This window comes from Neophocaena asiaeorientalis, unplaced genomic scaffold (assembly GCF_003031525.2).
Source record: "Neophocaena asiaeorientalis asiaeorientalis breed wild unplaced genomic scaffold, Neophocaena_asiaeorientalis_V1.1 scaffold100, whole genome shotgun sequence".
NCBI lineage: Eukaryota > Metazoa > Chordata > Mammalia > Artiodactyla > Phocoenidae > Neophocaena > Neophocaena asiaeorientalis.
Window position 1 is genome coordinate 1,042,957 of NW_020173955.1, and position 25,527 is coordinate 1,068,483.

The 25,527-nt window shown below is 39.8% G+C and overlaps 2 protein-coding genes across 13 annotated transcripts in view; both read left to right on the plus strand.

The window, feature by feature from the left end:
- Positions 1 to 21,372, plus strand: part of PELI1 (pellino E3 ubiquitin protein ligase 1) — a 67,420-nt gene extending 46,048 nt beyond the window's left edge. Inside the window, exons 7-11 of one of the 5 annotated variants that reach the window (XR_003004242.1) lie at positions 24 to 343; positions 1,653 to 1,770; positions 12,851 to 13,135; positions 13,716 to 13,822; positions 21,246 to 21,372. Coding sequence is in view for 4 of the 5 variants with exons in the window: in XM_024753056.1 (XP_024608824.1) it covers positions 24 to 590 (567 nt within the window). In the remaining variant the exon portion in view is untranslated. Of the gene's footprint in view, positions 1 to 23; positions 2,437 to 10,134; positions 10,229 to 12,850; positions 13,293 to 13,715; positions 13,823 to 21,245 lie in introns of those variants that run through there. The other 4 variants (XM_024753060.1, XM_024753059.1, XM_024753057.1 and 1 more) reach the window with 4 other exon arrangements.
- A 3,084-nt stretch (positions 21,373 to 24,456) lies between these two features.
- Positions 24,457 to 25,527, plus strand: part of VPS54 (VPS54 subunit of GARP complex) — a 132,782-nt gene continuing 131,711 nt past the window's right edge. For 4 of the 8 annotated variants that reach the window (XR_003004234.1, XR_003004237.1, XR_003004236.1 and 1 more), the window contains exon 1: positions 24,570 to 25,053. The gene's annotated coding sequence lies outside the window, so the exon portion shown is untranslated. Of the gene's footprint in view, positions 25,054 to 25,527 lie in introns of all 8 variants that reach the window. The other 4 variants (XR_003004238.1, XM_024753047.1, XR_003004241.1 and 1 more) reach the window with 3 other exon arrangements.

The window sequence follows — 25,527 nt, forward strand, 5'->3', positions numbered from 1 at the left end:
TTTTTGATTCTTTTTTCCTCTAGGTGGAAATTGAAACCAATCAGTTACAAGATGGCTCATTAATTGACCTCTGTGGTGCAACATTGCTGTGGCGTACTGCAGAAGGCCTTTCCCACACTCCTACCGTGAAGCATTTAGAAGCTTTAAGACAAGAAATCAATGCAGCACGACCTCAGTGCCCTGTAGGGTTCAACACACTAGCATTTCCTAGTATGAAGAGGAAAGATGTTGTTGATGAAAAGCAACCATGGGTGTATCTGAACTGCGGCCATGTGCATGGCTATCATAACTGGGGAAACAAAGAAGAACGTGATGGAAAAGATCGTGAATGTCCTATGTGTAGGTCTGTTGGTCCCTATGTCCCTCTGTGGCTTGGATGTGAAGCTGGATTTTATGTGGACGCCGGCCCTCCAACCCATGCGTTTAGCCCGTGTGGGCATGTGTGTTCAGAAAAGACAACTGCCTACTGGTCCCAGATCCCACTTCCTCATGGTACTCATACTTTTCATGCAGCCTGTCCCTTTTGTGCACATCAGTTGGCTGGTGAACAAGGCTACATCAGACTTATTTTCCAAGGACCTCTAGACTAACAGACCATTGTCCTTCAGGACTACATTATACATTTATAAGCTAAGTGATTTGGGTTTTCCAACCTGTTGTCCACATCACAGTTTTTCTGCTCTGGTCATTTGCATTAAGATGAAGAATTTTTTTAAACATTTATAATAAATAGTAGCAATTTCTGAGCAAAAATCTGGGAAACTCAAAGGAATTTCCAAAAGTACCAGACTTCTGAATTCTGAGTTTTGAAAATATATTTTGAGGAGAAAAAGACATAGTCTAATTTGATGCCTTCATTTTAGTGTTTTGAATCACCCATCCTCAGTGTTGAAAAATTGTTTTGTATAACTGAGGGTACTGTTGGTTCAAACTATGTTAGTTTACAGTTTGTTGCAAACATTGTAAAATACAGCAACATGTATATTAACTTTTTTTCTATTTATCTTTATTATAGAAAATATCTTAGAATGTTCTTGGTAGAGTAGCATGGTAATGATGGTCTCACACTCTTGGTGTGAATGGTAGTTTAGCAAGCATAGCTCAAGGATTTGCAAAGTTAGGAAGAAGGACAAGAGAGCCTCTCTCCCCACCCCCATCTAAATATGAAATTTGGTAAATTAGAATACTTTGTAAAACAAAATTCATATTAATTACCATTAGGTAAGAGGTGTTTGTTTTTAACCACATTGAAGATAATCGGGAAAGATTTTTTTTCCTTAATGTTTCTCCCAAGTGTAGTACTATAACAAAAACTTAATGCTAAGAAACATTTCACATGCTCCTTTGAATATGCAATTTAATCTAGATTATCTATTTTTCCCCCATGATAACTAATCTGTTTTTAGTATCAGCAACATTTGGCAAGTTTATTTTTTGGATATAAACTGTGGTTCATCTGTTCACTGTTTCTAGAAAAAAAAATCATTCCCATGAGAAAAAGCATAAATAACAAGAAAGGAGAGTGACTTGATTTGCTTTTAGAAAAAGAAATGCTTAATTAACTATCTTGTATTTGGACTTATTCAGGTAAGAAATTTAGAGAGATATAAAGGGTTGAATGACAACAGTGCTCTTTTTTTTTAATCTAACAGACCAGCCTTAACTGTAGGCTTGAATCCTAAAAGGACAGTTGCCACAGTGCGACTCAAGGAAATGCTTGGTTGGCAAATGAGCACCAGTGACAGCCAAATGGAGGGACATACTTGCATGGTCAGTTTATTCTCTAATTTCAGTAAGTTCTTTGCTTTCAGAAGCAAGAAAACATTTCTTCTCCCCTCCCCTACCCCCCCTTTTTTTAAACACACCACAAGGAAAGTATAGACAGTTGCACTACATCAAACTCTTTGTGACACTTGTAGAAATCAGTACACTTTTAGATTAGACAGAATCATTTTTTTAATCTTTTGTTTTCCTTTAGTTCGAAAAGTTGTATTATACTTAATTGACTCTAGCAAAATTTTGTATGTGGTAGCACAACTTTAATTTATCCTATTACAGTGCTGTTCTGAATTTTCTTTTGGTTTTTAAAAAACAAAACCTGTTGCTTAGAAGCCATGAACTATTTTACTTTACTTCAACTTGTCAAAATTTCCTTGTTTTAAAAAATCATTTGGGTTCACTCAGGAAATGCATGTCAGGAAACTTTGTATTATAAGTTGACTAGTTGTGATGTATCAGTAACTGCTGTTACTCCTTTTTCAAAGAAATATAATTGATTTTGAAGTTTTCTAGATTGTCACATGCTTTGTGACTAATGCAAGGAAATCAAGTCCTGTGTTGTATTTGTTCTAGTCATTTCTATTCAGGCTATATATTGTAGCTGATTTTTATTTGCAATTAATTTATTCAAACTGAGTAAATACTTTTCAAAATAGATATTTGAATTTGCCTTTGTGAGTTCATTTTTGCATAACTGAGAATGGGAAACCAGAAGTGAAAACTTGTGGACAAATCTAGTCCACACTCCAAAAATATTCACTTGAAATAGATGAGGAGTTTGCATTTAATGTAACACTTTAAATCTCTGGTTCTCTTGGGAAAGCATCTCTTACTTATCAATAGAGGAACTTCTTTAGTGGTTGAATAATTGAGGCCTTTCTCTAAGTCAAGCCCTGCTGGAGAGATGGCTTGTAGCAAGTTGCGTACTAGACCGTTTAATAGTGCCTTAGTGATCATAAAAGGTTCATGTTCTTCCCAAGGTGCCTGAATTTCCTCCTACCAAGTAAGAAAAATCTGGTTCACTTTCTATCAAATTTAGGTTTTGAAAACTCAGGTAATTTAAATCTTTAGTCATACTTTTTCTGTTCAAGCATTTTAATTATTAGTTCTGTCATTTTGCCAATGCCTAACAGAATACTTTTACTTATTCAGTTGTATTAAGGGAATGTCAGTATTCTGACCAAAGAGGAAAAGTTGTATTTAGGTCTCCTAAATGCACTCTCAAGAAAGACAATCTTTGTGGCTCAATTCTTTTATCAAAGTGATCTTAATATCTAAATGTTCCTTACTTTGTACAGTGAATTAAATTTCCCTTCAACTAAAATGTTAGGGTCATGAAGCAAGACAGGGTAGATATCTAGAAAGAGGAGTCTTTCATCACGTTATCTTCTCGAAGCTGTGTTTGCTTACTTTCATGATATAAAAATCTTCTAGTACGTGTGAAACAGGATAGGAATAAATAATCATGTAAATATATAATTACATCTAACATGAGTACTCCCACTCCAGTCTTCCTTCAGAAGAGTGCCCCAAGAACCAAGTGTGATGCGTGACCTTCTGACACATAGACTGAGTGAGGGCACCAGTGAAAGTCCATCCATTATTTCTTTAACTTTATAAAAAAAAATATAATTCCAACATGTTGACCCCTCATCCTAAGCGATCATCTTATGCTTCCCCACTTTATAGACCACTGGCTGAAAGATCTGTGATCCATTCTTTGGTTTTTGTGTTCTAAGCATTAACCATGTAGCAAATCAGATCACCAAAATACTACATAACTGAACTGTATTACTCTATCTCCCACTCCCACTTTCAGAATTACTCCTATATAAGTATACTCTAAGGCCATGCCCTCAGAATTTTACCCACACATTCTTACAACGGATATTTGAATATCCACTGTGCAGACAAGCCCTGTTCTAACACTGGGTGATGTAGCAGGAAACAAAACAAAACAAAACAAAACCCTGCCTTCATGGGGTTACATTCTAGTGGGGAAGATGGAAATGAACATGAAAATGAAAAGACATATAGTATGATAGATAGTGAGCAGTTCTGAGGGACTGATAAAGCAGAAAAAGGAGATACAGAACGTCACGTGTGATGTGTGTGGGTGTGCGGAGTGTTAGCAGTATTAAATAGAGCAACAGAAAGCCCCGCTGGAAAGGTGGTATTTGAGTAAAGATCTGAAGGGAGTGGCTACTTAGGAGAAGAGCATTTAGGCAGAGGGAACACCAATTGCAAGGGTCCTGATGCTTGAAACATTTCTGTAACAGCCAAGAGGCCAGTGTGGCCATGTGATGTGAAGCGAGAGGAGGAGCAGGTTAGGTCAAAGAGGTAAAGAGACAGAAGGAGTGGGGCATGGGGGTGGAACTAGATCTCAGAGAGCCTCCTGAGACTTTTGGCTTTTATTCTGAATGAGTGGGGGGCCATAGGAGGATTTTGAACAGGGGAATGATGTGCTCAGACTTCGATTTTAATAGGATCCAAATAGGCTGAAGTGGAGCAGGGAGACCAGTTAGGAGACTGTTGCAGTGATCCTGGAGGAAAATGATGGTGACTTAGGTCAAAGCGTGGGGGCAGTGGAGCTGGTTTGAAAAGTAACCAGAATCTGAGTATGCTTTGAAGGCAGAGTTGATGGCATTTGCGGCAGATCAGATATGGGGTGTGAAAGAGCGAAGAGGAGTCAAGGATGACTTGGTTATTAGCCTGAATAACTAACTAGAAGGATCGAATTGTCATTTAGTGAAGTAGAGAACAGTTTGTGGAGGAGGGTGTACTGACTCTGGAACTTAGATTGAGACTCCTCTTAGACGAGGTATTTACCGAAAACTGTCTCTGCTTTTTTCTTTTCTTTGACTACGGTCAAAGTTCTTAATTATTATCATCAGTGTTCCCCATGTATCCTATGCTAGCTTAGAAACAAAAAAGTATTCCTCCTGATTAAGGGCCAGCTTCCTTTCATTGAAATAGAGAGTCAGGATACTTCTCATGTTTCTCCCTTTGCTTTGGCTGCCCTCTGAGGAAATGAAGTTCTGTTTTCAACTACAGTAACTTCCTTTAGCCAACTTGTTCTGATACAGTTTTTCTCCCATCTCGCTCATATACACCTTTTTCCTTAGGTCTTGCTTTTAAAAAAATTCTCAGTTTTATTGAAGCTTAATATTTTGTTGCTTCAAATCCTTTCTGGCAGTGGCAGAGCACAGTTGTGTTTGTTTTAATTTTAATATTTAAATGTTAACGGAAAACAAAGAACTCTTGAACCTATTTTATAAGTCCAGATTTTAATATCCAGCTTCCCTTAAGGAAATATGCCTGTCTTTGATAATATTGTCAGCAGAAAATGCAGTAAAGAAGATCAAAAGAGTTCTTCTAGTAATCATTGTAAAATATCATGTCCAGACATTCTGTTACATGATATGATGGGAATGCTGATTTGTTTAGACTGACATTAGATTGTAAACCCAGCTATGTATGCTAAACTACAGCATAAAAATTCCTCACAGCTAACATTTGAGCGTTTGCTATGTGCCAAGCACTGTTTTAAATGCATCATTCTAAGTATACTACTGATTTTATTTAAAACTCAAAACAACCCTTTGAGAGAGAACTATTATCTCCATTTTATTTATTTTTTAATTTTTATTGGACTATAGTTGATTTACAATGCTGTGTTAGTTTCTGCTGTACAGCAAAGTGAATCAGTTAAATATATATATGTATATATAATGTGTGTGTGTGTATATACATATATATGTGTATATATATATGTATGTATCTCCACTCTTTTTAGCTTCTTTCCCCATATAGGTCATTACAAAGTATTGAGTAGCGTTCCCTGTGCTCTACAGTAGGTACTTATTAGTTATCTGTTTTGTATGTAGTAGTGTGTATATGTCAATCCCAATATCCCAGTTTGTCCCTCCCCCACCTTACCCCCTGGTAACCATAAGTTTGTTTTCTGTATCTGTATGTCTCCATTTACAATAGAAACCAGACACAGCAGTGTCTAGTAACTTGCCCAAGGTCCACATGGCTCGTCACTAGAGGAGTCAAAATTTGAACCTCGGAAGTCTTGCTCCATACCTGTGTACACAGGCGCTACGTTTTACTGTCCGCCCCCCACCCTTAATGGAATTTGAAGTCTTTTTTTAAATCAATTTTAAACAATTTTTCAAAAATGATTTAAGGTGGCTTATAAAAATTATAATTAAGAACGTTAAACATCAATAGTAAAAATTTTGGGAAGAACAAAAGTAAAAGAATTTGGTATTATAACAAAGTAAGGTAGAATCAGCATTGGCATGAGTACACAAGTAGATTTAATGAAGGCCTCTAAACTTGCTAAAGGTGAGTCACAAATCGATTTAGTGCCAAGGTGTTTAGTAGGTTATTCAATAGGGGAACATGATCAGTTACAAGATCCAGGCAGCTGCCTGGAAGGTAGCAACACATCCACTGCTACAGAAACTTGTAATCATTTCTGTTCCTGCAAGCAGAGAAATTCACATGCAGGAAGCAGTGCCATTCCTTCATATAAGTAGATTCATGCAGTATTTGTCTTCCTGTGACTCACTTGTTTCATTTAGCATAATGTCCTGAAGGTTCATCCATGTTGTTGCGTATTGCAGAATTTCCTTCTTTTTTAAGGCTGAATAGTATTCCAGACTATATGTGTATGTGTGTGTGTGTTTATTTATTTACTTTATCCATTTATCTGTCAGACATACAGTTTGTTCCACTTCCTGACTCTTGTGAATAGTGCTGCAGTGAACAGGGAGTGCTAATATCTCTTCAAGATTCTGATTTCAGTTCTTTTGGTTAAATACCCAGAAATGGGATTGCTGGATCATATGGTAGTTTTGCTTTCCGTAGAGGCTGCACCATTTTACGTTCCCACCAACAGTGGGCAGAGGTTCCAGTTTCTCCAACTCCTCGCCAATACTTTGTCATCTTTTGTTTTTTGATAATAGCAACCTGACAGGTGTGAAGTGATATCTTTTTGTGGTTTTGATTTGCATTTCCCTGATGATTAGTGGCATTGAGCATTTTTCCTATACTTGTTGGCCATCTGTATGTCGTCTTTAGAGAAATGGCTATTCAAGTGCTTAGTCCATTTTTTAATCAGGTTATTAGTTTATTTTACTATTGAGTTATAAGAGTTTCTTATATACATGGTTTGCAAATATTTTCTCCTATTCCATAGGTTGCTTTTTCATTCTGTTGTTTCCTTTGCTGTGTAGAAGCTTCTTAGTGTGTCCCACTTGTGTATTTTTGTTTTTGTTGCCTGTGCTTTCGGTGTCATATCTGCTGCTTCCCCACTTTAATGATGGAACACATTGAAAGAATTCTTTCCCAGGTTGATAAAGGGCTGTCATGGTACCTGGCACATGCAGATGCTCAAAAACTATTTCTTATATAATTATAGAAAACTGTTAGAACTCTGAACTGTTAAGCTATCCAAACAGTCTGAGTAGAAGCATTAACAAAAACAGTCAAAAGAATGAAGGTTACAGAAGCTGTTTATTTAATCAGAAAATGTGTTTTCAATGGTCAAAAAGACAAAAATGGAAAAGGTGGAGGTATGGCAAAAAGTAACAATTACTAGAAGGTTGACAGGGCAACAAGGAGAAAACCCATGGGTGGTGTCAGAAGACAACAAAAAGGATTATCCTGGAGAAGAGAGAAGAAATATCAATTATAGCCCAAAAGTATGTCATCCAGAAATTCAAGGTTTTGAGCCTTTTATTGGTTGGGGAAGACACAGAAAACAGCCAAGATTGAAAGGGAAAGTTAAGATCTCCCCACCTTAGAATTTCCTAAAGTTTTACTATATCATATTCCTGTATAACTATTAATAAAAATATAGAATATAAACTAGAAGGGATCTTGGCAATTAAGTTACAGGTGAGAAACCAAGGCCTTGTTAGGTAGTAGCTACCAACTGATAAATCCGGCACTAGAACCTCGGTCCCCTGTGTCCCCTAACAGTCTAAATTATCATGAACTTGAGTCACCAAGATTCAGTTAAATTCCCATGTTTTGTTTTTTGAAGCAGAGATTAAGTACATGCACTTTAATCGTTTTTCTTTTTAAATTCAAAGAGTCAGCAGAGTTAAAACATCAACTCTCATTGTCATATAAACAATGGCTCCCAAACGTAGGGGATGGTCTGTTTCAGAATTCTTTTCATTAAATGGTTATCTAGTTTGGAAATGAAAGATAAGAGTAGGGAAAGAAAATCAAGAGTTGTTCAGTAGTGTCACTTATAGCCATTTGGCCTGTACGTGAAACATTCAGCCAATAAGAGCGCTCACTCAGTGACAGGGCACTTATTTTACTTTTCTATTTATTGTGAAGTTAGCACAGTTGTTTTGCATACCGCACCTGTGCAGGAATGCAACACATTCAGATACCCTTCACTTTCAGTAGGCTTCTTTTTCAGTTGACCTTTGGAAAAATAAGTTATTTGAAGTGGTGATTGTAATGTCTCATTAAAATGTTAAAATTACTGTATTGTCAAGCAACTCAGAATTTTTCTTGGTCCACAATGTAATTGAATAATAGTAGCAACCGAAACCGTAAGTGCTCATAAAGTTGTCTTAATCTTGAATCATGAGGGGCAGATCTTTAGGTGGAGAGAGAGGAGTTAAATTGGGCTAGGTGTACAGACACAAGAAAAGGAACTTCCACAAGAAAGGCTGTCAGAGACCTGTAGGTGGTCGGAGCTCCCAAAGAAGGGATGGGCTCTGGTGACAGCTGAGAGGGGTAATGGGAGGAATTCCCCACTGTGGGTCTTGGTAACATGTTAGGATCCCTAAGGCAGTTACTTCCAAAGTTGAGTTTGCACAGGGATTGGGGGTGGGAAGTTAGAGAACTTGTGGCCCCCAACAGAGAAAGCATAGTAATTATCCTGATGTCCAGGTGTGGAAATTATGGGCAGGAATCGTTACATCCAGAGACAGGCAATTTCTTGGATTCCCCCTTCACCACCACTGCCTCTCTCTCAATCAGTTTCTCTCTCTCCCTCTCTCCTTACCCCCCTCCTCACACCCCAAACACCTGCTCCCAATTTTGGAATAAGTATAGCTCCTCATGATGACTTTTTGAAAGAAACTGTTCACTTGAGTGTGTAAATTCTGACAAGTTTGTTAGTGTAATTTCTATATTAGTCACATTGAATGAATGCAAATGTTAGTTGTATTTTTGATTGATTTTATTCAGAGCACTCAACCGTGGCAAGAAGCTCTGAGTCAGGTGTACTATGCACAGTTGGTATTTAGTTGTAGAGGTAACGTAATATAACTATGACGTGATACTTGTGAGGTGATGAAATGAAAGTCAGAGATACTACTCTTGAGATGTGGCCTTTTGCAGAGAAGCCCTAAAAGAACGTTTACTGCTTTGGTACGTGTTATAGGATTTTTAAAGTTTGAAAGTTAACAATCAAGAGTGTTTGAAGATGCTTTTATGGTTTCATTATTGCTACTGACTTCAAATATGGCCATATTTATTTACCAAAGTGTTGTAATTCCGTTTTAAATACAAAAGAGCCATTGAAAATGTCTGGGTGGAATTTCACAAAAACAAGGAATTCTTCAGACAAGGCACGAGTCCAAGCCTTAATCCAGTCTGGCCTCGGATACCAGTCCTCAGATGTTCCTTTATCAGAGTCAGTAACAATGGGCAGTTATTCACTGTAAATAAACTAGAGCCTAAGTGAGTGAGGGGAGTGAGAAAATATCAAGCTATACAGTCGCTTTGGAGAGGATCTAATTATACTAAAGCCAGTATTTCCTGTAATTTTGTAACATACTTTTATGTTTAACTCCTTGGCTCTATCTGTAGTCATGAATCTTATTACCTGATATCTATCTGTGGTCATGAATCTTGTTACCTGATATCCTATGGGAAAAGAAAATCCAACCCTTTGACATCAATTAATACTCGTTCTACCTCATCTTAGTTCCTAAGGACTTTGGTGCTGGTCCTATGTGTGGAACTAGACTTGTAAGAGCAGATGGTCCCAGGCTAAGAAATTTATGGTCTCTTCAGTTGGGGAGCTCAGTAGCTTCTTTGATATACAACAAAGTCAAAGAATTTTAAATGAATTATAAAGCTATCTTCAGTGACCTTTTTAATCATTCAGTGGCTAAAGGAAAGGATATTCCAAATTATTCATAGCCAAAACATCCCTGAAAGGGTATAGTTTGGGGGACAGTTCAGAGCAGTGACCCAACATGTCAAATTCCCTAACAACAAATTCCAAGGAACTTGTCTTTGTGAGCCTTTGTTGGAATTTAATTATATGTTGACCTGTGACACCAGTTTGAACATCTTTTTGATCTGCAGATGTGCTTGGTTGTAATGGGAATTCAAATAGAAAGTCGATCTTAACCTTTTGATGCATTCCTTCATTATGAATTACATCTGCTTACCAGTGAAATATTCTACAAAATGGGAGAGACGTGAGTGAAAGAATTGATATAACGTAGTAGTTTAAATTTTTAGCCTGAGAATATTACATTAATTTAACTTTTGTCATGTTCATTGCTCATTATGGCTGACACTTTGAGCTACCAACTAACCTTCTGGGTTCCCAAATACCCCTGGTCTGATTTGTAAGTACACTTGTAACCATAAGACCCAGCATTCACTAGAGAAGATTTACACACAACGGGAAGCTCACATCTCGTTGAGTGAGAACATTTCCAGAAAATCTGTTTTGTGGCTTTTTTTTTTAAGTTTCTCTTTTATGGGGAAAGGTGATAGAAGTCTATATTTATTTGGAGAACTTGGTATAAGTAAACAAAATGGAATCTTATGCAGTGACAACTTCATCTTCCTGATTGGCAAGAACACACTGACTTTAAGACCCTCTTTCATTTGCTTCCGTTTGCTTCCGTTTTCATGGTTCATTTCCAGCCAACACAGCATTTCTGAAATGCCAGCATTTGCTTTGTGTTTTCTGGCATTGTATCTAAGCAAACTAAACTTAGATGGGTGCCAACAAGGTAATGCCATGCTTTTCTGAAATTCCAGAGATCAGTTCTTTAAATGAAATTGGAGATAGTGGAGTTGGTTTGCTGTTTGATCCAAAATTTGATCTCCTTTCTGGACCAATTGTTTTCTCATGGAGAAAAACTATTCTATGACCAGCAAACAGGTACCAGGGGCTAATATATACTGGAATTAATGGATAAGAAAGAGTAAGTAGTGCAATGCATCATGATCAATGTGATTAGAAAAGTAGCTCAGAGCAAAATTCTTTTTGGTGTCTTAAATGAGTGATGTGATTTGGACCTGTATGGCTGGGACAGAAACTATTTATCTGATTTCATTCTGCTTCTTAAAAGCTAGCGGGCCTTTGGCAATAGAGTACAGGCTGGCCTCTTGAAGGGAAGTCTGTGCAAGAGAATAAAATACTTGCAGGAGACAAAGTTTAATCCTTCATAAAACTTGAAGAGAGTGTGACAAATAAGAGGGTGTCTTGTATAGAGTCAGCCTTCAGTTAAATATTCATTGCATATTTGAGCAGAACTGGACCCTTCATCCTTCATGAAGGATGAAGAGTTATTTTTAATTTTCTAGCAACCTTGAGATCACAAGAAAGGAGAGAGGAACTTCATTCTTGAGTGGAGAGGGAAGTAATGAGAATCTTTGCTGACAGTTGTGATATACCTTTCTCTCCTTGTTCTGTGGGAGTCATGGGGAAACCTCAAAGAAGAAAGCCTGTTGACAACTTAAACTGGAAAGCAAGAGCTGATTTTTTTTTTTTTTTTTTAGCGGTTCGCGGGCGTCTCACTGTTGTGGCTTCTCCCGTTGCGGAGCACAGGCTCTGGATGTGCAGGCTCAGTGGCCATGCCTCACAGGCCCAGCCGCTCCGCGGCATCTTCCTAGACTGGGGCACGAACCCATGTCCCCTGCGTCGGCAGGCGGACTCTCAACTGCTGCGCCACCAGGGAAGCCCCAAGGGCTGATTTTAATTTGGTCTTTTTCTCCACATGAACATCACAATTTACAGTGCTCTATTGAACTCAGTGGGTTTTTTTTTTTTCAACATTAAATAAGATATCTGGAGAGGGATTCTTCCATTTCCCTCACCCTGAGAGCAGTTGTTTCATTGAATACCTTCTAATTACCTGACTAGTCAGACGTGTTTATCCACTGGGAAGGGAAGCATGTATTGAATACCTACTTTGGGTTCATTTAGTCAACAAAAATATATTGAGCATCTAGTAAGTGAGAGGCACTGAAACTACAAAGAATAAAACAGACATGGTCCCTACCCTCACAATGCTGAAAATCTAGTCAAAGGGAACGAGTAAGTAAGCAATTACAATATGTGTAAGTGCCATGACAGAAATAAAGATCGTTTAAGAGCACATAGGAAGGGCACTGAACCAGACTTGGGAGGTCAGAGAAGCCTGACTTGAAGGAAGAGGACAGGGGAAGGTGGCAGTGGAGGCAGTGGGAAGAGGATTCCTAGCGAGGGATGAGCTTGTGCAGAGGCTCAGCACCAGTAGAGAGCAGTGCATATTTGAGGAACTGAAACTGAATGTAGGTAAGTGGAAAGTATAAAAAAGGGGAGGAAAAGATACAGGCGGGAGACACATCAGACAGGGCTTTTGTAAGAAAAGCCAAGGTGTCCTTGAGCTCAATCCTGATAGCCATAGGGAGACGGGGAATGACGAGATCAGAACTGCACTTTTGAAAGATCACTCTCTCTGACTGCTGTGGAGAACAGGTATGCAAGACTGGATGCAGAGAGACAAAAAGTTGCAGAATAGCCCAGGTGAGAGATGATGGGGAACTGCATACAGGAAGTAGCGGTGGGAATGGAGAGAGGCAGATGTATCTTAAACATTTAATGTATTTAAGAGTAGACTTGGCAGGACTTTATGACTGACCAGATGAAAGAGGAGCCATGACTCTGGCTTGGGCAACTAGATAGATGGTAGTTCATTCACTGTATAGTATAACAGAAGAGCAGGTTTATAGGGAAGGGGAGGAAGATGAATGTAGTTTGAGATACTATAAACTATCCATGATGCTGTTCTGTTGGCAGTTGAATGTATGATTCTGAAACCCAAAATAAGATCCACCTTGGAGATATGGATTTGGAGAGTATCAGCCTGAGGTCCTATGAGTAAGACCTCCCAGGAAGCTGTGACCCAACCAGATGGAACATTAACATGAAGGGGTAGGGTGGAAGAAGAGAAACCCATAGGAAAGACTGAGAGATGTCAGAGGAAAAAAAAAAGAAAACCAGAAGAGATCGCTGACGTGGAAGTCAAGAGAAGAGAACCCATTAAGGAGGGCTGGTCTCAGTGTCAAATTACTGAGGAGCAAAGTAAGTCAAGGGTTGAGCAATATTCATTGGATTTAGCTACAAGGAAGGTGTCTGTGACCTTGACAACTGCATTTTCAAGGAGTGAGAGAAGTAGAAGCCAAGCTTCAGAGGTTTGAGGATGAAGAAGTGGAGACCTGGAAAAGTCAGATAGTTTGGTTATGGAGGGGAGGAGATGGAGAGGGAGAAGCCAAGGAGAGAAGGGAGGGAAGGGAGTAAATGGGGAATAGAGGAGAGGCAAGAAGGGGAGAGGAGGAGAAGGGAGAAAACTGGACAGAGATGCAAGGTTGAAGGAAAGATTTTTGTGTGTTTGCTTTGCAGATTAGAGCTACTTAAGGATGTTTGAAGGCTGAAAGGAAGGAGCCTTTGGAGGAGGGGAGGAGGATAATGGATAGAGCATAGGATGGAGGAGATTGGATCCGTAGCACATGGGAAGAATTAGCCTGAGACAAGCTAATTTCGTTGTAACTGGAGAAAAGGGAAAAAAACCAACGGTGTGGATATAAGCAATGTTGGAGGTGGGCAACTGAGGGGGGAGGTTCTTATCTAATGGTTTCTTGTATCTTCCCTCTGAAATAAGCAGAGAGGGAAATAGGAGAAGAAAGAATGAAAATTTGAGGAGCATGAAGGAGGTTTGAAGTGGCTACTGGAGAGAATTGGAGACACTGCTGGGCAGCACTGAGGACCCAGGTGAGGGTGGAGAATATACCAGATATTGGCAACGATCTGCCTAGTCATGTGATTTGACTGACCATCAGCATTTGAACCACCAGTATTGATGTGGGGAGGCAGTTATTGGTCCAATATTGTTACATAGTTATGTTTGGTTGCAAGTGACAGAAAAAAAAAAACATGAAAGAAGTCAATTGCCCTCTTACATAAAAATCCAGGTAGACTAATAAGGCTAGAATAGAGCACCAGTGTGTCAGGAATCAAAATTCCTTCGAGTGCCTTACTTTGCCATCAGGGTTTGGCTTCCATGTCATGTTCTAACATGGTTACTCCAGCTCCATCCATTTTGTTTGCATTTTGGTCAGCAGGAAGAAGGCAGGACCAGCAGAAGGGCATATGCCACTTCTACCTAAATCCATTGACCATAGCTTGGTCCTTTGACACATCTAGCTGCAAGGAGGCCGAAAATTTTAGTCTTTATTATGGATGGTCATGTGACCAGTTACATTTTAAATTTAAAAATTTGAGTCCAGACCTTGGGAGATACTAAGAATCACTGCCACAATAGGGTTTACCTGGGTAGGTACAACAGAATGGGGCTAGGAAGTAAATGATATTGTCAAGAGGGATTTAAGTAGACAGAAGGGAGGCAATAAAGATGAGGAAGGAGCTGAGTGATCTGGTCATTTTTGTTCAGGTATCTCTTCACCCTGGTGTGGTTTATGTATTTTCACACTTCAGAGGAAAGTAAACCCCCAACTTCAGGGTGATGTGCCCTGATTGTCTCAGCCAGTATGTCTTGGCGGGGCAGTATTGGCATTTGAGGCAGGCCAATTCTTCATTGTACAGGACTGTCCTGTACATTGCAAGACATTCGAAGCTCCTAGCTCCCACCCACTAAATGCCAGTGATACCCCAGTCATAACATGTTTCAATAATCTTAAGGAGGTGTTACTGCTCACAGTTGAGGACCATTGGTCTAAATTAATGATGGTAATCCCCTCTCCCTTGATTGGCTCAAGGGTGGACAATTTAAACCTTAGTGAAGTAGCACATGGCTATCTCCTAGTCACCATGATTGGTTCATGCTATTCCAATTAATGGAAGGTTACGATTTTTGTTTGATGCTTATAGACTCACTCCCTCTCAGTCCCTCTGGACATAATGAGGAAGTATGTGGGCCCAATTGCTGCTGACATCCAGCCTATAAACACTAGGGGAGTCAGTCCCAGAATAAAGCAACGCTGAGGGTTGGTTGAGTGGAGAGATGGAAAGAAACAGAGACCATAGTAATTCTGAACTGCAGCCAACCCAAGGCCCTTGCCACTGCTGAATTTTCAGCCCCTTGAGTCAATAAATGCCCTTAATGTTCAAACCAGTTAGACTTGAGCTGCCTGTTTGCAAATGAAAACACATTTAATAAAAGAAGGAAATAGAGGAAGATTGGGTCACGGGAGTAAAAGTATAGGGAAGGATGTAAATGAGAGTAAAGGATGTGATAGATGAATGGAGGGGCTTAGGCCTTGGGTAGAAACCAAGGAAAACAGGGAGAAGAGGCACGCTGAGTTTGGCTGGATGTAAGATTTTATCAAAATTAATCTCTCTTCTCTTGGACTGGGGATTGAGGGTAATCAGAACAGTTCTAGCATTGTGCTAGGTTGACCCAATGAGGCTTATATTAACTCTAATGTGTAGAAGAAGAAACTCAAGACTCACCCAAGGACCTAAAGCTAGTAGCTGGCAGAGGGAAGTCCTAGTGAGATTGACTCCAGCACTCAAGTCCTTTCCGCTAATTCCCCACTGCTACTTGATGCCAAAGAGGTGGAAACAACCAGATCTACCCCTCGTTAATCCTTTCCACACCTCAATCCAGGACGGCAGGTAAGACTGACTGGGTCAGTAGGACTGTTTTCCCCTGGATAATGGACGGTCTACCCACAGGATGTGCTGTGTTTGGGGTACAAAGCACAGATGGGTCATGGGCAAGCTGGAGTGGCAAGAGAGCTTACAAAACCAACACCAGCACAAATGAAAGGAATAAACCCAGGGTGCACCAAGAAGGAGAAATAGCTCAGAGGTTCCTGGTGAGATGAAAAGTATTGAATGTTAATTGTCGAGCATCGAATATTAGATTCTGTGCATCTGCGTTTTTTTCATTTCAGAAACTTATTTTTTTCCCATTTTACTTTATTTTTTGAATAGTTAATGCTTACACATGGTACAAATACAAAAGTTACAAAAGGTATACAGTGAAAAATAAGTCTTTCTCCTCTGTCCTGGAGCTACTGTCCCTGGAGGCAACCAGTGTTGACAGAATCAAGCCCTGCCCTCTCCCTCACCCCTCCCCTCCTCCGTCATAGGCTGAGGTACATAAGCTGAGTTCTCTTCATTCAGTAAAGATACAGACCTTCCTAATGTAGGAGTCTTGAAATGGACACACTAAATAAATCAGATTTACAAAAATATATATGGTAACTTTATTGTCTATAACGACTTCTTGCTAAAAAGCCCCCATTGCTGATGTAGGTGGAAAACACTTGATCTTGCAAATAAAAGATATCTCCTTTAGGTTTAAACCAGTCTCCCTTGGGAAATCACTCAGTCTTTCGGGGTTTCTCCCTCATCGCAGGGTTCTTCTCTCCCTGCTCCCTCTCCAAAAATATTGCCCAGGTGAAAGGCACGCTACAGGGGAGGTGCAGGGGAAGTCTGCCAACCGCCCGGCCTTCCTGACCACGAGGCCATGGTGAGGAAATTGTTTTCTCTGGCCTTTGGGCTACACTGATTCCAGCTACTGACAGCCACGGTCCCCACCACGGCCCTCAGTGGTAATGGCCGCACACCTTGTACCTTCTTGGCCCAAGGCCAGGCCTCCTCCAGCCCGTTCATCCTGTCAGCCTTCGTCATTCTCCCACGGGCTCTGCTGCAGACTGTGCACAGGCCTGGGAACTGGGAGCACTTCTCAAGGCCCCTCGTTGCCCAACCCTGGCATTTCCGCTTCTCTGTAGTTGGCTTAGTTCCAAAGGGAAAAGCAGGGTACACATCCCTCCTGCCGTAGGGCCCCTCCACCCCTCATCTAGGGCAGCCCTGTGCGCACACCCTCTGATTCTCACAACTTCCTGCCTGCTGCTTTAACGTTTATCTTCCTTTCCAGTCATGGGAAAACGGCTCTGACATCACATCCTGTGTTCTTCCTGGCACTGTCTGTGACCTCCTCAGGGGCAGCCCTCCAAGCTCTGCCTCATCTGTGTATGCAAATACATTCTTTTTTCTTTCAACAAAGTCTGGTTTTTACGAATCAAAGGCAGTTAATTTCAAACTATTGTCTTGCTATGAATTTTTTTTTCAATCCTATTTTGAAACTCAAAGTAAATGATGACTTACCCATTCTTGGCTGGGTTTTTTCCTCCCCGTGACTCAAAGCATGTCATTGACTCATTGGGTGGAGGATCCATGGGGACTGGGTTTACCGGGAAACACGCTGGTTGAATATCTCACAATGTTATCTCCATGACATCAGCATAAGGCTTCCAGTGCTGCGGGGAAGCCAGTGTCAGTGTGGTAAATGTTACTAAGTTTTCAGCTGTGACTTGGGTAAACCCACTTGATGCAAAAACTTCATGGTCCTCAAAGTGAACAGAAACCTGATTCTACCATTACCCACCCAATTAGGCAGTGCAAGCCTGAGTCATTCTGGATTCCTCTCTTTTCTTCACACTCCATATATCACCCATCTGCTATTCAGAACCACCAAAGGGAATGGGAGACTTTTTTCTAATTGTCACAAAAGCACTGTGTGGGCCAGCTGTGGCCTTGCTGCTGAAACCCTCAGCCTGGCTGCCAGCATCTGTCATTGGACTTCTGCCATTGTCTCCTCCACGGTCTCCCGCTTCTATGTCCGACCTCCTACAATCTATTCTCCACAAAGCAGCCAGACTTTTCTTTGTAAAATATAAATTAGATCCTATTACTTCCCAGCTTCCCTGCTTTAAATCCTCCAATAGCTTCCTATCACTCTGACCTGACTCTGCCTCCCTCTTCAGCCTCATCTTCCAAGCCTTCCCTCTTACTCTACTAGAGCCACACTGCCCACCTTTCTGCTCTCAGATACACCAGGCTCATTTCGACCCCAGGTCCTTTGCACTTACTGTTTCTTTGCTAGCAGAGCTCTTCCCTAGATTGTCGCACTACTGCCTCCTTCTCAGCCTTCAGATCTCAACTCAGATGTCACCACGCGGCCACATCCCACCCCAGGTACCATCGACCATATTACCCTATTTTGTCTTCTTCATAGCCCTTAGTTCCTGAAATTGTATTATTTGTTTGTTTAAATGTTTGTTATCTCTCTCCCCCTTACTTGGAGGGCAACCACCTTGGACAGGGACTTGGTTTGCCTTCTTCAGCGCTGTATTTTTGCATTAAACAGTGCCTGGCACATAATAAGCAGTAAATATGTGTGGACCAAAGCCAACTAAGTTCATGCAGAGGGGAAAAGGAGAAAGACAATATTTTTAAACTTGACAAGCACTCATGGATACCTTTTTATTAGTTTACAATTTAGAAGAAATCATTTCTACTAGTTTCTTTGTAAGGGAATCATAAGATTAATGTGGCTTTCTAGTGAGAAACTTGGCTGCAAGACAGAACTAGCATCTATATTTATGCCACAGAAAAGCAGCTTTTTCAAATAATCAAGTCAGATCAAGGTATAAATTGTTAGCCTCATTTGCCAGGTACAAAATTTGAATGATTGCATGTGTGTTGCTGTGTGCTTAACCTGCTACAGATCACCTGCAATTTTAAGGTTCACTGATTGCTAAAAGTTGTTTACTTGATTTCTTTCATTTAAGTGTAGCTGAAGCTGCAAGGCTGATCAGAGGCAAGATGTAAAAAGAGAGGTAACATTAGTGATTTTTCAGGCACACTATAAGACAATTACCCACAATCTTTAGGTATTTCTTGTACTTTCAAAACTAAACGCTAAGCTCTCCTTGACTTGGGCTAAATTTTTTTTGAATAACTGATACCCTGGAAAGTCCTGAACAGTTGCACAAACACTGCAGCAGGGACTTTAAAACTCAGCCCTGTGTGACATGTTTTAGAACAAAGATGTAGGAAAATTAGGCCTCATCTTGCTCAGAATAGATGAGGTCAAACATACTTCCCCATTCCTGGTGTCGCAGAGTCTGAAATTTCTGTCATTAGAGCTTCATTTTTTTATCCTGGAGTTCTCTTTTAAAATGCATATTTTCCTGGAAATATATTAGACTAATTCATGAAGATATTGAAACTAATTAGGTCCATTTTTCCTTTCGGTGGGAGAGATTACCAGCAAGAGAGCCCTGAACAAGAAGGAAAGAGATGAATTGGGAGAGACTAGAAGCCCCAGCTCTGGCTTTTCTGAACCTAGACTTGGCCCAGTACAGTACAGTAGTTGTTGAAGTTCTTTGGATAATAATATTGTGGGGCAAATGATTTTAAGAGTGAGTATTGTGATGTGTTACTTAATCTAAGAAAACGGATTTTTTAAACTTCAAGTGTTGCTATGCAATACAAATTTTGGTGAATTTTTTCCAGTTAGGGTCCCAACAGGAAACAGATGGTACACTTAAATTAGGATAAGTTGAGAAGAGCTTCTTTTCAAAGAGACTATTTGTAAGGAGGTTGTTGGGGGTGTAATGTAAACCCAAGGGACAGTCTGGGAACTAGGGGTTAAAAGAAACAGAGTGGTTGACACCCTGGGACCCTAAGGGAGTGATTCTCAGCATCTGGAAAGGGAGTGTTATTAGGAGCAGACCACAGTAAGAGGAGCAGTGACCTTGACCCATGCCAACCAAAGGCAGTCTCACTAGGAAAAAGCCAAGGGATGAATACCTTTACCTTCTCTGGTCTTCTGCAAGGGCTCCCCATTGGCCAAAGCCAACTGGAAGCCAAAGAGAAAGAGAACGCATTCATGCAGGGCCAGCCTCCTGGGCAGAGAGGAAAGTAGAAAACAGTGGAGAGTGGATCTCAGGAACAGTGTAATGATATTTCCATTTGCTTGACAAGAAGGCTTGAGGAAGAGCCATCCAATATCCCTCCCCCTTCCCACTGCAAGCTTTCAGAGTGAAGATGTCTTGGGCTTGCGGAGAGGAAAAGGTGTGTTCTTAACATCAGCTTTGGAGTTTTGATTAATATCTTACACTTATCTAATTTCTGTATCAGGACTGTTTATAACTGAAGTTGAAAGTCTATGATGCCAGAGTGGCCAGAAAATTTAAGGGCCTGCCACAATTTTCAGCCTAGGGCAGAGAAAGATGACCTCTCTTCCCCCTCACAATCTGACCTTATATATGTGTAAAGGAACAGTGGGGGCAAAAATAAATATATAAGGTTGCTTTTCGATTAGGTCAGAGAATTGTGCTTATTCAACATACCACTTATGTAATCTTTACCAACTTTCTCACGTTACAAGTAATGAAACTAAATTCCAGAGAGCTTGATTCACATACCCTGTTTTAGGAAGCCATTTCACTCCCAAATCTAAACTAGAAGTATGAATCGAGACATCTATATGATATGCAGCTATAGGCTCACATAAGCAATTAGCACTGGGGCAAATTTCAAACAAGGCCAAAGACATTGACTAGCTATCTTTGCTCTGTCCCTTGGCTGCCCAGATTACCTTTAGGTAGCTCAGTATATGGTTAGTGGGGAAGTCTCACTGGACAACCTAGGCTTCCGTGGTACAATGATTTGTACATCTGCTCTGCTCTACGTCACAGGTTTAGACCTTTGATTTGTGATTCAGAAACTCAATTTTCTGTTCACCCAAGAATAATGAGGTCCTGATGAACTGATATATTTATCAGCCTCACAAAAGATTTACTGGTAAATCAAAATGTTCATTGAATTACCCTGAGAAATGTTACTATCAAAAAGACAAGATTGGTGTCAGCTGGTCAACAGTCTATGGCTGAATTGTTTAGAGAAAGAATACAGACAAATCAGACACTCACATTCATTCTCAAGAAAATAACTCAAAGTATAAATCTCACTGACAGCGGGCCAAAGACATAAACATTACATGTAAATGGCAACACATAACATTAATAAATTGCTTTACTGATGATATGCCCTGCATTTTTGCAAATTCCTAGATGTTTTTGATGTGTATATACCACAGTGTGGTGAGTTGGCATTGTAAAGCTTTGATTAGCCAGAACTTAATTAGAACCTTAAATTTAAAAGAATTTCTTTTGATGCATGTTCCAGTTACCAGTTTATTTCTTCTCAGCTCAAATCCATCCTTTACTACCCTCCTTTGTGATGCTGGAGTTGGACCCTGTGAATATTTCTCCTTTGCAGCTGGCATGATGCCTTGTCAGTAAAGAGCACAGGAGGGCCACTGCAGGAGGAAAGTACTTCTCTTCTTTGTTCTGATGTGGTTTTCCTTCTCCTGTAGTGCATGGCAGCCAGTGGGTACCAGAATCCCGACCATACTCAACCACCCAGCACATCTCACAGGCACTCCGCGAGGTGATTTCTTCCCCATCCTGACTTGCAGCAACTCAGTGAATTTCTCTACCACCCAATGGATGACAGCTACACCCTCTTCAGTGAGATCAGAATCTCAGCCTTGAGGGGAGAAAGGGCTCTTCCAAATATGTCCCTTCCTTGGGTGTTTGGCCTTAGTCCTAGGGCAAGTGTTCTCAGTGGGGGTAAAAACTGGTTCTTGGGTGGGGGAGGTGTGAAATAATCTTAAGTATTACAATGGTTTATGGCCCTGAAAAAGGCCACAGGACATAAACAGATACACAGTATATCTGCAGTGTTAAAATTTCATGGAAGGGAGCATTAAGGGGGGAAAATGACTAAAAATTCTCCTTAGGGGAGCAATAATGAAAAAAGTTCAGTAACACTGCCTTAGAAAGTACTGCTCCCCATATAGACTATTCCTGTATTCTTTAGAGTTCTGTTTACTCCTTAGTAGTTAATCCCACTTTCAGTTAATATACTTTATATTAAACTTCCCCTGTTCAGATTACTTTGTGGTATAGGGACCACTGCAATGGAATTATACAGTAAGGGAGATAGACTGGGCTCAACTCCAAATAGAGCATGGGTAAGTGAGCAGGGGTGGAGGGGTCAGTGAATGGAAAATTATTAAGAGGAAAATCAGCAGTAAGCGGCATTCTGGCTAAATCAAACTAACAAGATTTTCGCTGAAGATAGACCTGGGTGATCAGACATCACCTGAGGGATGGTAGAGGATGAGGAACCTGATCAGATATCAAGGGTGATCAGATATCGAGGGTGGAGGGTTCTGGTTAAACTGACTTAGCGGGGTTCTTGCTAAAGCTGGATTTCACAAGGAAGTGCAGAGAAGAGATGGGCCTAGGAGAAGGTTCAGGAGCCTGACTAAAGTTTGGTGAAGTAAAGAATCTTTGTCAAAACATTGACAAATGAACTATCTATGAAACAGAAACAGACTCACAGACAGAGAGAACAGACTTGTGGTTGCCAAGGGGGAGGGGAGATGGGGGAAGGAAGGGTTGGGAGTTTGGGATTAGTAGATGCGAACTATTATATATAGACTAGATAAACAACAAGGTCCTAATGTATAGCACAGGGAACTATGTTCAATATCCTGTGATAAACCATAATGGAAAAGAATATGAAAAAGAATATGTATATGAATAACTGAGTCACTTTGCTATACAGCAGAAATTAATACAACATTGTAAATCAACTATACTTCAATAAAATAAAAAAGATCTGGACTGAGAAAAAAAAAAAAAACATTGACAAAGAGTAAAAATAGCCATTTCTCACAAGTAGAAACCCAAATGGCTAAGAAGGGTTGAAGAGAAGTTCAGTGTCACCAGTAAACACAGAAATGCATATTAAGACTTTTTAAGATACCACCTACACACAGATTTGTAAAAATTAGAAAGCTGGAAAATGATTTGGCATTCTCGGCAAAGAGAAAACAAGGACCCTCGTGTGCTGCTGGTGGGATGGTAAATAGATACAGGTATTCTAGAGAGCACTCTGGCAGTATTTAATTGTGTGTGTGTGTGTGTGTGCTTGCACACATTCACATGCACACATGCAACCTATGACTCGGGAATTACTCTCTGCACAGGTTCATAAGGAGATGTGTATAAAGATGTTTATCACAGGGTTGTTTGCGATACAGGGGAGTTAGAGGCAGTCCAGGTGTCCTGTCACTAGGGGGATGGACATATTAAAGGTATCTGACACATGCTATGGAACCTTATGTAGCAGTTCAAAGAAATTAGCTACATGTGCATAAAGGAACATGGAAAGAACTTAAAAACAGCACTGCATTAAAAAAAATCAATAAACAGAAATGATCCATTGAACAATACAGAATTAAAACACATTCATAAAACAATATTATATTAAAAACTTGGGGGTCTGTGCATATCCAAGCACATATTAAATATATCAGAGTGGCTGCTGATGCTGGAGATGAAAGGGCAAAATAATAAAGTAGAAGAAGAAAATGATAAAATGAAGCAAGAAAAGACCTTGCATGGATGAATGATCATGTACCATCTTGAACTGAGGAGGGTGATTAACTCAAGTCTTTGCACTTAAAGTCCAAAAGAAAAAAAAAAAGGAAAGATGTAAACCCTATCTTTCCTGAAGTTTTTTCATTCCACAAATGAGATGTGATGCCTGCCTTTTGAGATAATCCATGTGAAGCCCTGTGTGAGTAGCTCATCCATTTAACCACACTTGAGCAAAGCACACAACAGTGGAAAGCCAGAGGATGGGAATAAAATAGAGTGGAGGATACACCTGTAAACTGAACTCTGTAAACCAAAGCCTAAGTGCAGCCTTCTTTATGAAACCAGAAGTGCAGTGTGGAACCAAGAATGAACATATCGTTCTGTGGTATCAGATCAGTGACCCTAGCCTTGTTACTTCATAAGCAAAAAGAAAAATTATTTGAAATAATATCTTACTATGAAAATCAGAAGAGAGGAGACAAACAGGTAGCTCCAAGACATCTGCAAAGACAATTTAGTTGGCAGAGGTGGATTGTTTGGCATCCATCAGGCAGTATAAAATGCATGGTATTCATATGTTTATGTACATAATTTTTTTAAGTGAATTGATCTCAGGATTCTGTTTTTTTTCAAAATGCCTTCAATCAAACAGGAAACACAAAAGAGCCTGGTCTGATTCCAGGACTCTTCCTTTTTAAGGCTGCCAGGTCTATCCCCTTGCAGGGAATGAGAGTGGACAAGGCTGAATATTTCTCTGTGTTTCTGAAAAGCGCTTGGCTCACCGAGTCCTTGCAGCTGCGTACACCACCTGTGGAATGAATCTGTTGCCCTTTTTCAGTTCATTCTTTCTTATCTCCAACTGCCTGCTTAGACAGATGATTGCTGGGAATTCACATGTCTTTTGTTTTTCCTTAGCTTTAAACCTATAGCCACCTAACTTAAATTACACTCTAAAGTTAGCAGTAATGCTTTTAAATGGAAGCCTCAGAGGTGGGGAAGTGAGGGAATAAGGAGTAAATTCTTGATTCTCTGCTGCTACATTATCACTTGATCCTCTAAATTATCTTTTATATTTAAAAATGTTTTATTAGGTCATTAAAGTGAATGATCTATAAACTGTATTCAATCAGAATTCTTAGATATTTGAAAACATTTTTGGCTACCATTTCATTTGGCTATTATTTCACAGTAGACTCACTACAGGTTTAACTAAAAGTGTAAAGATATCCCTTAGCAGCATACCAAATTTCATTAAAGAAAATTAAAATGCATACACACTTAAAAGAACACCACTTTTTAAAAACATGTTTATTGGAGTATAATTGCTTTACAATGGTGTGTTAAAAGTGGGTAAAGACGTGCTTTCAAAGTAAAACTATCACAAAGTCTGAATTCTATTGGAGAAAAGAACTATAGCAAGTACGGGCCAGTTCTCAACCTCTTTTTTCCCCTTTGCCTTCCCTGCAGTTTCAGCACTCCTACATAATGAGCCTCACCTGGAAGGACAGACATTTATGCCATAGTTTGAAAAGATCCCTTTTCTCTTTCCTCACACCACGTTTATTAGTTTTCAAAGACCATATGGTGCTAATTGATGATAAAAGTAACAGCGTGAATCACAGACTATTTTATGGACCAGTCCCTACTTCATCTTGAACGGGATGACATGAAGCAGGCATCCATGGGGCCACTGACATAAAACAACCCCGAGTCCCCACCTGCAGAGAGGCAGTGAGTACCCAAACACTGTTTATTGATGTTTGTAACCTTATAATTAAATTCCATGCTTCCTCAGCTATTGGTTAAAGTATTATTTATCATTCAATTTAAAGTTTTTTATTGGCTAGTATTAAAGTATTTGCTATATTATCAAAAGCTTAAAATATTGTTAACCAATTAACCAGTTTCATGATGTAGTATCTGGATTTGATTTTGTTAAATGTTATTATTACACATATTCATGTAGAAAAGTTACAAAATAGAGCAAACATTTTGAAGAAAAAGGAGAAAAGGGCAAAAAGAGGAAATATTTTTCATAATTGTACCAACCTAGAGAAAACAGCATTTTCCCATATACACTTCCAGGCTTAAATAAGAATATTTTTGTCTTAAACAAGAATATCTTACTTCAAAATTTTCACCCAAATAGGCTTGATTTCTACAAAGGTGAGCTTCTGAGAAACCAACTTACTTTGTGCAGAAAGC